Genomic DNA, 16118 nt, shown 5'->3' with positions numbered 1-16118 from the left:
TAAATGTTTCGATGATATTGCTTGCTGTTATAGAGTGTTGCAGCCTATGATATTGCTTATATGCCTTTTTGAAAACCTGTATGCATACAGTTTTTTCGTTTAATTGGAACGCCCTCTAAATACTTCGTAGAAATTTCACCTTAAAACTCTAAGCGTCATTAGTTACAGTAACTGTAGTTGTAGTATTAAAAGTATACACATATTGCCTTCTGGCTAGTTCAAAATCCCCCACAACTTACTCCTACAGGTCTAACTTAATAATACACGATGCGCCTCAAATATTACTTTGCTAAATTTTTGAAAGTCAGCATGCTCATAGTTTGTTTTGATTTAGTTCAACGTCCTTCTAAATATTTCTTATATTTGTTTACTGAAGACGTTGTTATATTCTCTTTGGACTATTGACTACAAAATGGCTATCTCGCAATTTCGATCGAATGTGTTTGGGGAAAATAGTATATACGGGGGGGGGGAGTTATTTCCTCTTCATCAAGCTAGACTCTTAAAATGGAACTGGATCCATGCATTTCACATCAAATGAGCCTCCTCTAAAGTTCACAATACCACCTCTTTCTAAGAACCTTACATCCTCCCAGGGCATAACTTAAAACCCTTACCCCCATACTCTGGGGGATTGTGTCAACCCCAAAGACCATGTTATGAGATACTTGGACTATTTTTAAACAAAAGGCTATCTCAATATTTCTATCGGATGCATTTGGGGAAAATATGACGTAGGGTTGGGATATAGCTGCCATCCGATAAACCTGACTCCTTAAAACTGACTCTTCAACTTCCGATTTCAAATCCAATGAGCCCCCTCTGAAGTTTATACGACTATAGTTTTCATAAGAACCTTAAATGCCCTCGGGGCATACCTGACAACCCTTGCCCTGAGGACTGTGAGGGGGTTATCATCCTCAAAGACATAATTTCTGGACTTTTAAACTACGACAAACAAAATAACTATCGCGAAATTTTGACTGGAAGTGTTTGGGGAAATGATGGATATGGGAGGGGGGGTGGTTGCCCTCCAATCACTTTTGACTATTAAAGGGCACTAACCCTCTCAATTACCAACCGACTGAGCCCTTTTCGAAGTTTCTACGACAACAAATGGCCATGTTAAAATTTATATCATATGCATTTCGGGAAAATGCAACGTGTGTGGGGGAGGGGGGGGGGGGTATTTGCCTTCTGATCACTTTGACTTCTTAAAAAAGCACTATAACTTAAAAAGGCACTATAACAGGTTGCCCTCTATGAGCTCTTTTTGAAGTTCCTATGACATTTCTTTCTATAAGAAGTGCCCTGGTGTAAAAAACAAAACAATATATTGGGTCCACATCGCTGTTTACTTAGGCAGCGCTATCACGCTGCTTACGCTATTTTGCCTTGAGATTTCAATTACACAGTACTGGAAGTGCCGATTAGACCAGGTAAGCCCCCCCTAAAATTCAGCCTATGGGCGCCCATGTCACGCACGCCTTGAACTTCCAGATTGTTCGGTGCCAGGAATTTCCTTATGAATTCACTATATACACATACCATTGTGGCATAATAGGGAGACTCCCGTCCCCACAAATCTTGAGATATTGATGATTATTTGTTATCTTATATGTTCCACATGCGATTTTTGATTGTGCAGATACACATGTAATGAGAGTGCTGTGTATGGAGTCTAACTGAAGTTTTGGAGGATTCCTAAACTAAATTTCCCGAAAATAATCAAAACAAGGTGACACACGATGGTCACGTTTGCTTCTCTTAAAAGTTGGTTCTTTTCCTACGTAGATGTTTCGGACAAGGCTATTTGTACTTTGTGTTTCGATCTGACTCTATTTCTAGGAGTTATGGGCTATTGTATTTTTTAGTATGGAACGTGATAAAAGAAAAACAATAAAACGCCCCAAAATTTTGTTTATATGCATGTTTGTTACATTTTCACGAGTTGGACAATTTTGTCTGGGGGGGGGCAAACTCGGTACCAAACATACGCCCTTGCTAGCATTTCTCCTTTTTCTCATTTGAACACAACGGAAATTATTTAAGAAATGTTTGGGAAACTTGGTTATTTTTCTCCAAACGCTGAACGCAGAATAGCCTAGAATTTTTCCTTTGCCTCAGGCTTCAAGCTTCAGGTAGACTCCATACGCAGTAACCTAATTGCGTGTGTATTTGTAAACTAAAAAAACGCAAAAAGTTAAGCATAGCAAACCATGTGGAATATATAAGATTACATTTAACCATAAATATCTCAAGATTTGTGGAAGGGGAGTCTGATACCCCAATAGTACGTGTATGTAAATCCCCCTATTGTGTTCTAACAACGTTGAATAGTGCAACACAGTTATTCTTATACTCGTTTTTTTATTATTAAGAATTGTCTTCTAGAGGCGCATAAGGTAGTTATGGTAGACCTTTAATTCAGTCGATCTTATGCTAGGGGACAGAGTTCATTCAGGTTAGTCTTAAGACTTTATGCCTCTATCCCCAGGGACCGATCTAGGTTCCTGGTGTGTGCCCTGGAGGTTACCAGGGTTGCCTGTACCCTTTTTTTAGCCACAACTGATGGTCTCAAGTCCGCTAAGTGGTTCGTCGACAAGCCAATAGCAAAAAAAAATAATAATAACAGAATCAGCAACAAATGGCCTCGGGAATTTTATTTGTTCTGATACAAAGTTCTTTTTGGTCCTCTTGCCTCAACTACATACAGAACATATTCGAAAGTCTCTGGGACGGAAGGGCATTCTTTTCCTTCCATCCTCAAAATTCTCCACCTACATACTAAGAACCTCAACCTCAATAAGAACCTCAACCTACATACAGAACATATTCGAAAGTCTCTGGGACGGAAGGGCATTCTTTCCTTCCATCCTCAAAATTCTCAACCTACATACTAAGAACCTCAACCTACATACAGAACATATTCGAAAGTCTGTGGGACGACAGGGCATTCTTTTCCTTCCATCCTCAAAAACTCTCAACTTACATACTAAGAACCTCAACCTACATACAGAACATATTCGAAAGTCTCTGGGACGGAAGGGCAATCTTTTCCCTTCCATCCTCAAAATTCTTAACCTACATACTAAGAACCTCAACCTACATACAGAACATATTCGAAAGTCTCTGGGACGGAAGGGCATTCTTTTCCTTCCATCCTCAAAAATTCTCAACCTACATACAGAACATATTCGAAAGTCTCTGGGACGGAAGGGCATTCTTTTTCCTTCCATCCTGAAAATTCTCAACCTACATACTAAGAACCTCAACCTACATACAGAACATATTCGAAAGTCTCTGGAACGGAAGGGCATTCTTTTCCCTTCCATCCTCAAAATTCTAAGTTTCAGAATAAGAACTATTTGAATTAAGAACTATAGTTCCTAGTAATTCTTCTTTTTCACGGGAATCATAACCAACCAAGCCATTCTGAAGCCAAATTGATGAATTTTCTTTTTTCTTGGAAGCGCTTAAGCCATTCGAACTGTACATTCAAAATGTTATTCACTGAAAATGGGGATTGGTGGCAGAGCTGTGACATAAGGAGTCTATGATTCGCTCCCTCTCTCCAAAATGTCGATAATGGCTCTATACTGTCGTATATTTTCAAACAATTTGCCCATTTTTGACACTTTTTCGAAGTCGTGTCTGCTCCAACAATAAAATCATGTGTCCAAACCTGTTTTTACCTAAACGGACATCACAATTTCGGCCATCGTAATTTAGATTATTTTTTAGTGACAAATTTTCTTCAAATGGAAAAGCATTAAATCTAATTCTCCTTAAGTGGTGTTCATATGCAGCTTCTATTAGACTTTCATGCCTAATGTCTGGTCTGCAATCTAGCCAGGGCCAGGGGCCATAAAAAAAACAGAGGCCAGTCAGATTGCAGCCAGATATATAAAAAACAGGGGCCAGATTGCAGCTAGCTTTCGGAATTTATTGAATTCCTCCATTCTAAAAAAATATTGTGTCTCCGTATTAAAGCCGAAATCTGATCGCAAAAATTTTGCAAAAGATTTTGCATATTTTCTAGTTTTATGGTCTGGCCAAACACGTGCTGATATATAGAAATCTTGCCAGATGCACATAAAAACCTACTGGCTATGCAGCATTTTAAAGACTGGACAGAGTCTTCGATTCTAGAACTCGGTTGCTGGTAGTAACCTATTTCAGCTAGTTTTTTTGTATGAACAAAATCTGTCTAGACTCCAATTTCTGTTCAGATGCATGTGTATATATTTAAGCCCAGCTTGACATGCATATGCACACCGCTTAACTCAATCACATAAGAAAAAAAAATTATGGATATTTTCCCGCAAGATCGGATTTTTGGAATTTTTTTTTTGTAAAAAAAAAAAAACGGGAAAAAATCCTTTAAAAAAAAACCCGAATAAAAAAACCTGGGTATGGCTCTGTGTCCAGGCCATAGCATGCATGTGACCGCTGCTTTAATCAAACACATAGCCTAAAGAAATACCAAAAAAATTTAGGATATTTTGTCCCAAAATGAGATAGGTACACATAAAATAAAAAAAAAGTAATATATTTTTTTTCTGTTTATATTGATTATGAAACTAAAATCATATTTCTGCAGTAGCATAATTTCTAATTATAAAGTTTTAAATATCAAGAATTTGATTTTGATTGCACATCTAGGCAAGGACCTAGCTCGACATGCATTATAGCAGCAACAACGCCGCTGTATTTAAACACATAAGAAAATACCCCAAAAAATATGGATACTTCCCCGCTAGATGGTTGGGTCATGAAGTCAAAAACAAGAATACATCCTCTTTTTTAATGTTTTCCGTTGTTGTTTTTATGAACTCACAGATTTTGAATTTGAAATTTTCATTCTACTATAGTACAATTTATTACACTGAAGTCCTAAAACTTCACTTAATATCAACAACTTGGTTTTAATTGCGTGTATTGGCATTAATACATTGGGGTGCGGCATATCCCCCGCTCCATGGAAAATTCCCCGACAACTCTCACTTGAGAAATTCTCCCCACAAGTAAAACTGAGCATACAAAGGAAAATTGAGACAAAAAAAATAATGAAGAAAAGAAGATATTATGGAACTTCTATTCCAAAATACACGTAGAATATATGGTGTAGAGTCAAACAGTTCGTGATAGCGAACTGTAAGTAAGGAGTAACTCAGGCCAATAGAACCAAATTCTGAAAAAAAAAATTTGATAACAATTAATATACATCAAAAAAATTAGTTTTCATGCTGATTCCAAATATGTAAAATTCATCTAGTTAATTTTACAAATCAAACGCTACGAGCCTGAGAAACTTCGCCTGGCTTTTGAAAAATGAGGAAAACACACCCAAAATGGCAAGTGATGTTAATGAGAACCACGCCATTATGTTCAGCATATTAGCGAAACCTACTGCGAAATGTTTCAAGCTTCAAAGAACAAAAATGTGGAATCTTGCCTTTATTTTCCCCTGAAGAAAGATCACGAATGCAATTTTATTTGTTTTTTTTTCAAAGTAATTTTAATAGCAGTATCACCCAAATTAGTCAGTAAGATTGACCAACCATTCGTTAAAACCATTGCCCCTCACCCTTAAGAATATTCTGGCTAGTTGTGCCTCTGGTCGGTATCAGACGAAGTCCATAGGAAGAAATTGATCGCGTGTCTTAGTCCCAGCCTGTTATTTACGTGCAGCTCCATCATAAGGCAGCCCTTCTACAGTTACCACTAATTTCATATTTCAAAATTATTTTTTCTAACCTTTATCCAACCCTGTTATGATAACTGAACCCCCGAAATACGAAAAAATACTACGAGGATAAATTCTCGAGTAGGACAGTCTCCACTATTTATTCTGCCTATATTTTGGAATATAAGTAGAATATTCCAAAACTCCATCTTTTCTTTTTATTTGTCATACTCGTTCTGGCTGTTCAATATTCTTTTCTGCCAGTCTTCTGTATTAATATATCTTTTATTTCTGAGCAAATCAACTTATCTGACTTTAACCCTCTGATAGGTTGTAAAATGATATGGAACACGTTTCCAGAGTCTGCAAGGAGCTGCCTAATAGTTAAGTTTTACCCGGTTTTCCTTGGAATTTTTGTCTCTGAATTGGGTTTGATGTTCAATTGAGTTGGTGGAACCATGTGTTACTCCCCTGTCTAGCTAGTGATTTTGGGGATTGTTGAGGTGAGCAACTGGATTATGGATTTGTTTATGTTTCTGGTAATCTTAGTATTGGTAATTTTTGCCCTTATGTTCCTTCCTGGCCATGGAGCCTCGCGAGGGATATTATGTTGCAGTTGATTTTTGTTGTAAATTTTACTAATAAGTAAAATTTACTCAGAATTTTGCATGTGGGGGGAATACGCCTAGCATCAATACATTGATGTTTAGCTTGATTTGAATTTTCACACCTCTTTGCTCCAACACATATTGAAATGCCAACAATTTTTTTTTCTAATTGGTTCGTACATCAAAATGAAATCTGAAAATCGTTCTCTTTTTTTTTTATTTCTGTTAGTTTTAATAAACTTAACCAGCTTTGAAATTAAGATCCTTATTCTAAAACATGGTATATCTAATATTGCAGTGCAACTTCAACTACGATGAAGAGAATCTCTTTTTTTAATAAACTATATTCAAAGCTTCAAGGCTATTTAGGTACAATAACACACTATATGACAAAAATGCAATTTAAAATACAATCAAATAAACACAATTCTTAACCATTGCCCATTTATCTCACTTAAAACTACCGCTCATAAATTAGCACTTTATAAATACAAAAATCATACAATTCTATTGTCTGTATAAATTTTCAATAAAAAAAGAATTAAATACGCTTAATCAGGCACGAACTTGGAGGATGGGTTCTGGGTCCTTGCAGTATCGGGATCCCGAGAAATCCCGATACTGCTTGATTACCGTCTATCAAACAGTAAGGTGTACAAGAAATGTGGTTCCATCCTAATTTTTAGGGCTACATATTATCTTGTCATTCCTAAATTCACGGCACCTTATATAATTAAATATGTGATTTGCCGCTAGTCTTTTATTGGAGTTTCAGATGGCTGTTGAATCTTCTTTTGAAAGAGTCAACAGAGAAACAGTTAGGGATAACTTCCCCAGGAAGATCATTCTAGATGGAAGTGCAACGTCGAATGAAGCTGTTTGAAAGAAAGGTTTTATTTAAAGAATTATTGAAAGGAATTTTAAGAGAAAGGTTAGGATGGCTACGCCATACGAATTTACGAATGAGAGATTGCCACCCAGTGTGCTTTTTGGCCATCCATGTGGGGCCAACGAAAAGCAGGTCGTTCCCAGATGAAGTAAGTATGACAACACTAGACCCTCAAGGTTCAAACCGGCGGTGCTGATTACCGTTTCGTGGCCCTTCAGCCAGAAAGTGCAATGGGAGTGGGGCAGCCATCCTGTGCCTTTGCACACCCTTCCTGCTTACCTTCTCCAGATTTCTCCAGGTACCCATTTAGAGCTGGGTCGACTCTGGCTGAGCTTACAGTCACGCCACTGATCCCCGTCCCAAGCCAAATAACCGGCCACACCAGGAATCGAACCTGTGCACACCCGGGCAAATTATTTCCAAGCCAGCACGCCAACTACTTAGCCAGGGCGGCTTTCGTCCCCAGATTGGGAAAGAAAGAGGTCCTAAGAACGAAATTGGAAATACATGGGAAGATGCCCCCCCTCCCCCCGAAAAAGGATCAATCCTATGCATGTGTGCGCGATAGGTTAAACTGAAGAAAATCGGAATTTAATTAGAATCTAATTTGGGGATTAAGAACAATTTTATTAAAACTTCAAATAAATTTAAGCCGCAAAAGATACGGCATGCTCCAAGGAGTACGTTAGCATTTTAGCTCGACGTCGGAGGCCTATTTATTATATTTATATAAACGACTTATATAGATTTCAATTATGGCACGCGGGTGACAATTTCCGAAAATATGGATTGAGAGAGGCAAGGAATTCATTTCAGCTTTCAACTGAAGACAAGAAAAAAAAATATAACAGGATTAGCTTGGGGCAATTTCTTTTAAATAAACACCAAAAAAGATATTTTCCAAAATATAGAGTTGGGATACTTTTAATTTTTGGTAATTTTACAGATCTAGTGAGGGAAATTTGCCACCTATCTCCTTCCCCAATTGGTGCCCCTGTCTGGCGAACTCTAATTCCAGTACAAATCAGAAAAAGCATAATGACATGTAATATTTGCAGTGACTGAGATGGTGATATCGATTATGAAAAGGAAATAGGATATTATTTTTAATATAATACCCTGGTTATACAAACAATTTACAAATAAGACTATTTTTAATATCAATTATTCACATTTATTACTTAATTTTTACTTTTTATAACCCCACTATGATATTCATTTCATTTTAACCATGCAAATTCTTCCGTTGTCGCCAACGCTGCCAAAAAAAAAAGAAAATCTATGGAACGTTCATAATCACACAAACGTTAGGAAAAGTCGATAGAATTGAAATTTTGAATCAGCCTTTCAAAAGTAGATACAAACTGAATAAGCTAAAAGAAACTAATCTGACATCATGGATCCTTTCACATTTTTTTTTTGTAAAAAATTGATGATATTCTTTAAAATGGGCATATAATACAATGAAAATACAATATAAGGGAAAATCTACTAAACGTATAAATCAGCTACAATAATTCAAAAGGCGTTACAACTTTTTCACAAATTAAGATTTATATCCACTCAATATGTTGCAAGCACAATCGATTGATCCAATTATCCCTTATTTATTCCTAATTATTATTATCCCGTATCTCATTATTTCTATTTATTCCTTATCTTGTTGTCATTGATTGTCCCTTATCCCATTTGGTTCTAAAATATTCGATGTTTTTTTAGGGAGGGGGGCTTTTTTAATAGAACCCTACCTATTTCTTTTTTTAAGTTGTAAAAGCACTTGGAAAAGGCAGAATCAATGCTTTGGAGCATACAAAATTGCCCAATTTTGTTTAATCGCGTCATCACTAATTTTTACCCCCCCCCCCTGTAAATCGTGTTTTATTGGTAGAAACAAGCAAATTTTAATCTAAGCCTGGAATTTTTAATCTAAGACGAGACATTTTGGTTATTCCAATTTCGATGCATGACAAAAATCAGGACATTTCCAATTCCAAAAATCACCATTTCACCCCATGCCTCCCCCTGAAAAATCTCCTGTCATCTGAAAGGTAAGTCACCTGAATGGTGACTTACCTTTCAAGTGACATAAGACGGAGGTGTAAATAAGACGGAGGTGTAAATATAATTTTAAAGGGAGGGGAAAGGGAGGCTTTGAGGGATATGTACCTTTTAATATAATTATTGGACAAGGGGGCCCGAGTTGAAATAAAAAGTGAAAATAGGAAACTAAAACCGGCATACTGATACTACGGATGGGTTTGGGGCAGAGGTCCCTCACCCCTCCTTTCTCTGTCGCTGTGTCGGGTGTTAGTACGAGTATATATAAATATTCGTTGAAATTATAAGTATAAATTCAGCAACATTCCGTAACAATTAGAAGAAGAAGACTGTGCCAACTTAACTAAGAATTATAAATTTAGCAACATTTTGTTTACAACTAGAAGAAGACGTTTGTACCAGCCCTATTAAAAATTCAACATAAATTTAAGCAAGATTAAGGAATTCAAGACTTTGAATGAACTCAGTTAACCAACTTTTTAAGCTAATGGACCGGTAACATTCAGTGACCCGGAAGTTATTACATTTTTTTATGTATAAATGTAGTTTGTGTTAATTATAATACTTTAGAATTTCCGCTGATGATGAAGACTCACTATGTCTTCGAAATATTCATAACTTTTGTATTTGTCTTTCACTGTCTAATAAAGGACTTATCCCTATTGAAACTCTTATTCGTTTCGATAAATATTCGTTGCACACACATTCCAATTTTTTTTTCTATTCGTGGCTATTTTCACCTTGTACAAGAAAAACTTTTTTATTATCATTGATATTAAATAACAGCCTTTTCGGCCAACCGTCTAGGGCTAAACGAAAGGCCGGTCGTCCGCGGTTGGGGTGGGAGGATATCGTAAAGAAAGATTTAAGGGAAATGAAAACTTCCTGGTAGGGTGTAAAGAGAAAGGCTTTGAATAGATTAGGATGGAGGAAGAGCGTGTAACTGTGCTGGCCTCAGGCGGCTTGGGGCTCCGGTGAGTTGCTAGTAGTAATAGTATTAAATAACAGCAGTTTATACAAGGAAGGTTTTGTTTTTATAGGTATCTTAAGACCCAGTCACAATCGTGTTTTACTAATACTGATATTTAGCTAGCGTCTAATTCTCGGTATCAATAAATTTGCCCTGTAAATGGGAATTGTAGCTGACAAAAAAAAACTTCCTATTAAAAGTTCCATTTCCTTCATTGAGAAAGGACGATATTTCTAAAAAAAAAAGAAAAAAAAAGATATCTTCACAATGGCGGGCCCAGTGGGGGGGGGGGGATTTTTCTGGTGCCCTCATTCCTTGTTTCTGCGTTGTTTTTTAATCTTTTTTTTGTATAAATTTTGCCGATTTGGTCAATTATTGGCACCTTTGTCACAATGGCCCCCCCTAGATTTTGCTTATTGGCGGCCTTGTCGCGTTGGGCCTCCCCCAAGATTTTGCTCTAGATCCGCCCCTTTATCTTCAGAACCAAATTAGATAGGATACAACATAATCAAGATATGACAAAAACAGTAGATATTAGAAGGTCCATTACCCAACTATTTTTCGGATTGACAAAAGAAGATAAATATATTTTTGAAAAACAAAATAAACCAGAGACTTATAAATATCTTCAGAAGTAAATAAGATAGAATCAATAGAGTTTATAATCATCTAAAATACAAAACAATTTTGATATTAAAAGATCAATGTTCCCAACTAATTCCCAGATTGATGTTGGATGATGTTACAAATTTAGCACTTAAACTGCCACTTCTAAAGTTTTTACAACTAAATAAAATAGGAAAAAACGAAATGAACTCTTAATATGTTTAAAGGGTTTAAGGGAGCTTAATATGTATAAGGGTTACCCATAGAGTATAAGAGCGGAATAGCGGTAGCTTATAAGAGCAGAAACTAGAACTAGTATTGGCAAAGAAAACATCCGCAATGCCATCTAGCATTTGACATGTCTTAGCAATTTGTCAGTAAAATTATGATGCAAAATTAGTAATTCGCGAAACTAGTGTAGTAAGAAGCGCCTCATCTCAGTTTCGCAGTTGTGGAAAAAAAATGCCGAACACGATGGTATTAGTGACTTTTTTGTAAACGCTAGCACCAGTTATGAATCTTGTAAGTTACCGACACTATTTGGGCTGGGGCTTAAATTTTGGATTTTACAGCCAAATGTTACAAAACCTATTCTATAATAATACAGCCAGTTTCGACCAGAGTTGCCACTACTTAGGATCCCTGTACAAAATCGTAAAATTTCAGTCCTTAGCTTCAGATTTTGGAAAAATATATTTTAAATATTACCCTCAAAAATTATATTTTCATATCCTTAATATATACCGGGATCACTTTTTGAGCCTTGGGATAATTCTTTTAATTCCCAGTGGCAACCCTGGTTTAGGCTGTATACACCTCTATCTATAAGATAGCAGGGACGGACAAACTACGGGCAAGATGCAGACCCCCGGTACATATTATGCACTATTGTCATGACAATTGACAACAAAAGAATTTCGCATAGCAAAACCAACTAAGAAAGTGCTTCAGTTTGAAATGAAAAATATAGTGTACTTCTATATTTTGGCATTAAAGAAAATAAATATGTATTGTAGTGTAAAAGAAAATAAGAAAATGGCAAAGAAAACAGCATACTATTGATGAATAATTTCGGCTAAGCATGACAGGATGAGAAAAAGATATTCGTAAAGAAGAAAAACGAGGATAAAACAGCCAGTGAAAATGAAAAAACAGTGCAAATATTTCGGCAGTTTTTTTTATTTTATTTCTACACTGAGGACGGTTGAGCAGAGGTCTCGGCCAAAATATTTCCATTTTTTTTCACTGATTGGAAATAAGCCTTTTTTTCTTCTTTGCAAGTATATTTTTCTCACCATGTACACACAGTTAATAGATTATCATTAATTCACTTTTCTTTCGTAAACCGTAATCAAAGTATAGTTAATTTGTGCGACCACGTCCGAAACGAAGTCCATCTTGTGACGCCACAGAAAAAAGTTTGTCCACCCCTGACTTAAAAGATCGCTAATAAAAATAAGAAACAAGTAACCCAACTTTAACATACAAACTACACATTTGAGACAAGTTAGTGCATTCACCATATCATACAAGTCTCTGACAAGTCTCAGTCACCATAACTGACAAGTCTCTAGATAAAATACAAGAAGATAATTGTCCGAATCACAAGTAAGAGATCAAAGTTCCAATCCATTAGTAAATATTTTCAAACAAAGCCGCACCCAAAGGGGGAGGGTATAGGATCCCCCAAGAAATTTTGTCCTCATTTTTGTGGGGGTAGGGGTAGAAATTATCCTTTTGATAGTTAACCCCCTTCGAAGATCAAAATCCTGGGCACTGGCTTTTCCGGTATTTACTTTTGCATTCCTCTCACATCTTCATCTTTATTTGCGGGGGTTCTTCCAATTAAATTATCACCAATCGTGAGCATTATTTGATCACTGTCAGCATCTTTCGGTTCAATATTGATTACACATTCACCTGACGTTGAGCAAGTAGGAGAAGAATCTGGCAAAATTTGTGATTTCATAGTCATCAGACTTCCTGGGTTCAACAGAATAGCTTCCTCATAAGAAGGCGGGGCTAAAGTTGAATATTCTGGAGGCTTAGTCGGTAAAGTCGGTACGGGTGTAGGTGGCTCTGGTGCTGGTGGTTCCTGAAATTTAGAAGAAAAAGATTCTATATATAATCATATCTACGCAGAATAGAAAGAGACTGATCAGGGGATATCACCCGAAAACTCAAGCGGCTTTCTTGTCACTTTTGTTTTTGGCTTTTTCATAACGTAACGTATAATGACGTAGCGTAAAATTCTATGAAGAGCTCAGTGCTCTCTACGTTATGCGCAAAATCTGCCCCGTAAGGCTCCATAGACAGGGCTACCACCCGGTGATAAAAATTACTATATTTTAATGATTTTCTGGTTGATTTAGGACTTTTCTTCAATAATCTAGTGATTTATTCGCAAATGTAGGGATTTTTGTGTTAATTATATATACAAAAAATATCTAGAAATAGTGATTAATCACTAGGGTTGGCAACCCGTACATAGATAACAGTAAAGTCTCATTTATACTAGTGTGGAGGGTTCTACAGGTAGTCGGAGAAAGCCACTTCTGAGGATGTTTCCTACCCCCCCCCCCCTCTCCAGTGGCAGATCCAGGGGGCGATGGAGGCGCGCGCCCCCTAACATAGTCTAAAGTAGTGTATATACTTAATTAACGTAAGTTTGCGTTAATTAAACTTGCTCCTAACGCAAGTTTATCGGATCAACCTATTTTGCACCACCCCCCCCACAAAAAAAAAAAATTCTTGATCCACCCCTGCTCCTCTCCCCTAAAAAAAGTGGAGAATGAAACAATCAAGGAGAAAAACCCAATACTCGGGCCTATAACTAAACTTTAAAACAGGGGTTCCCATCCTAGGATGCACACATCCCTAAGTGTCCGCGAAAGTACCTCCAGCTGTGATTTTAGAGTGGATTTAGAAATCATATACGGATAATTATATACATAAAAAGTAGATTTTTCAGCAAAAATCTTGCATCTAATTCTGAAAAGGGGTACAAACCCATATTATACAAAAAAAAGGTCTAGGATCAGTATTAGCCTACTGCCAAGCACGGCCTATTTTTAAAATATTCTACCCCTCCCCCCTCAAGGTCTGATCTTTATAAACTTACTTGGACATATTTAAATGGAAATGGGGCAGTTCCTACACAGTGTCACCCTAAAAATGTATTCCGAAACAAGCGTAACATCAAATTTTGAGTTTTAATTGAAGAAAAGTAATTTACTCCCTCTTTCCCAAGGAAAAACTCCCAGCTATGACCTACTTACGTAACAAACAAAAGAAATAAATGTGTACAAAAAGCTGAACATTTTGAATTGTTTTTGTGTTTTGTTTGGTCATTAATGGCAAAACCCATAAAAAAAAACGATTGGCTTCTATTTCTTTACTTGTTTTTGATCTATGCAAAAGGAGCTTGTCCCTCTGTCAGATATTTATAAATTTAGTAGATTATCTATTTATGATTGAAAAATAAAAGCAAATAAATTTAAAGTCTAGAGGAAATCTTTTAAGTGCAGTTTGTACGAAAAATTTGAAGACTCAGTAGCTTCATGCAATTTATAATTTTTTGCAACGAAATTATAAAAAATACGAAAAAAGTGTATACCATTCAATCTGGGAAGCGTAGTTTTTGTCCTCTCTATAGTTTTTTTTTTGGAGGAAAAAAAGGCTATTTCCATGAACATTACATTTTTAAATTATTGTAAATTTGTCCATTTGATTAAAATAGGGTTCGTTGTAGAAGGGAATTATGATTAATGATAATTAATTATCTGTTATTTGAGTTCCAAAACCCCACACAAAAAAAAATTGACGCTTTTTGCATTATAAGGCAGAAAAAACTGAATATAGGCTTTTCCTTTAAACGGGGGGGGGGGGCTAAAGCAGCTGAATCTGTAATTATCATTCATATCAGGACGAATATATTAACAGATAAATAATTATATTTAGCGATAACTGGAACAAACCCATAGTTTAATTTCTACCTTTCCCCCCAGCGTATTAGTTGACAAATTCTAGCTACTTTGTGCTCTGAAATTTAAAGAAGAGAACAAGGGTGAAATATCTGGAAACGTTTCAGAGTTCTTTTTACCATGATAAATTCAAAACAGTAATTAGCTTCCCTAGCACCAATTGTTTTTGCGGAATAAATTTTTGGAGATTTTGTATTTCAGACACAAGTGATAAGAGAAACCTAGGGGCTAGGTAAAGATTTAATCATTTACGTTTTTAGCTCAGCCCACAAAAAAGAAAAGTTCGTCAAAAAACCAACTTGAAACCATATTACACAAAAACAATAAGTGATAGGTTAGCGCAAAATGCTATATTATAATTCCCTTTTGCAGTCAAATAAAGATCAATTTTGTTCCCAAGTGATAGCCACTCCCTAAATTGTAAAAAGCGGCATTTCTTTTCAGGTGGTAAAAAGCATGTTCACGAGTTGTTATCGCAGATTGACTGGGCATCTGCCCAAGTTTTGTATGCAAAAACCAAAAGTATGTATAACTTGCAAGAGAGGAAACTGGCCTGTGTCGACAAAAGAATAGCCGACGCCATCTAGCCTTTGGTGTTCCTTGGTATTCTTTCTAAGCTTCGTAATTGTTTTTTTTTTAGAAGCTCAGAGCAGACAAATATTACTCCACTAATTTTACCAATTACAACAATTAAACCAAATTTGCTTTCTATTACACTTAAAAAACGCCAAGGAAACCCAAACTGACCGGGGGTCCCTGGGCCAACCAACGGAAAACTTAAAAAATTCCTTAGAAAAAAAAGGTATTTTAAGGTATCCCTTTAAGTTTATTTTAGCTTTTTGAATGCAAGTTTTGAGTAAGGACTAAGGGAGGAATGATAAAACCGAGCAGATTAAATAAGATTTAAAACACACTGTAATTTTTTTCTTGAGGATGGGGCTACAGCCCTTTTAGCACCCATATGTTGGGTGCTAAAAGCCCTTTTAGCACCATACCCATAATGTTGGGTGGCGCTGTAATTTTCTTTTTGTTGACATTAGTACCAGTTTCCACTTCTACATCCTTTCAGCTAACTCTATACTTCTTTAGTTAGCAATATGTCCATTAAAAAAAAAAACATCTGATATCGCCCACCATCAAGCCACGGAAATGTAGGCAAGGGGAAGAGAAGTTTCAGACATGTAGCCCTGGAAAACTCTATACTTCTATAGCCTTGGAAAAATCTTTACAAAAAACCCTTTGTGCAAAATCTATACTTCTTTAATAGCAATATTTTCATTAAAAAATAAGATTTGATATCGCCCACCATCAAGCC

At 36.3% G+C, this 16118-nt stretch overlaps 1 protein-coding gene across 3 annotated transcripts in view; it reads right to left on the bottom strand.

Annotated features, from left to right (window-relative positions):
- Positions 1–6631: 6631 nt before the first annotated feature.
- Positions 6632–16118, bottom strand: part of LOC148942295 (uncharacterized) — a 105914-nt gene continuing 96427 nt past the window's right edge. For all 3 annotated transcript variants that reach the window (XM_089102862.1, XM_089102863.1, XM_089102861.1), the window contains exon 3: positions 6632–12915. In XM_089102862.1, the coding sequence (XP_088958988.1) occupies positions 12613–12915 (303 nt within the window). In that variant the 3' untranslated portion in view covers positions 6632–12612. The remainder of the gene's footprint in view (positions 12916–16118) is intronic.

Source organism: Artemia sp. Qi Xiang Cuo, chromosome 17 (genome assembly GCF_049724085.1).
Source record: "Artemia sp. Qi Xiang Cuo chromosome 17, ASM4972408v1, whole genome shotgun sequence".
In the NCBI taxonomy this organism is placed as follows: domain Eukaryota; kingdom Metazoa; phylum Arthropoda; class Branchiopoda; order Anostraca; family Artemiidae; genus Artemia; species Artemia sp. Qi Xiang Cuo.
This window is presented reverse-complemented; position numbering and strand designations above follow the sequence as displayed.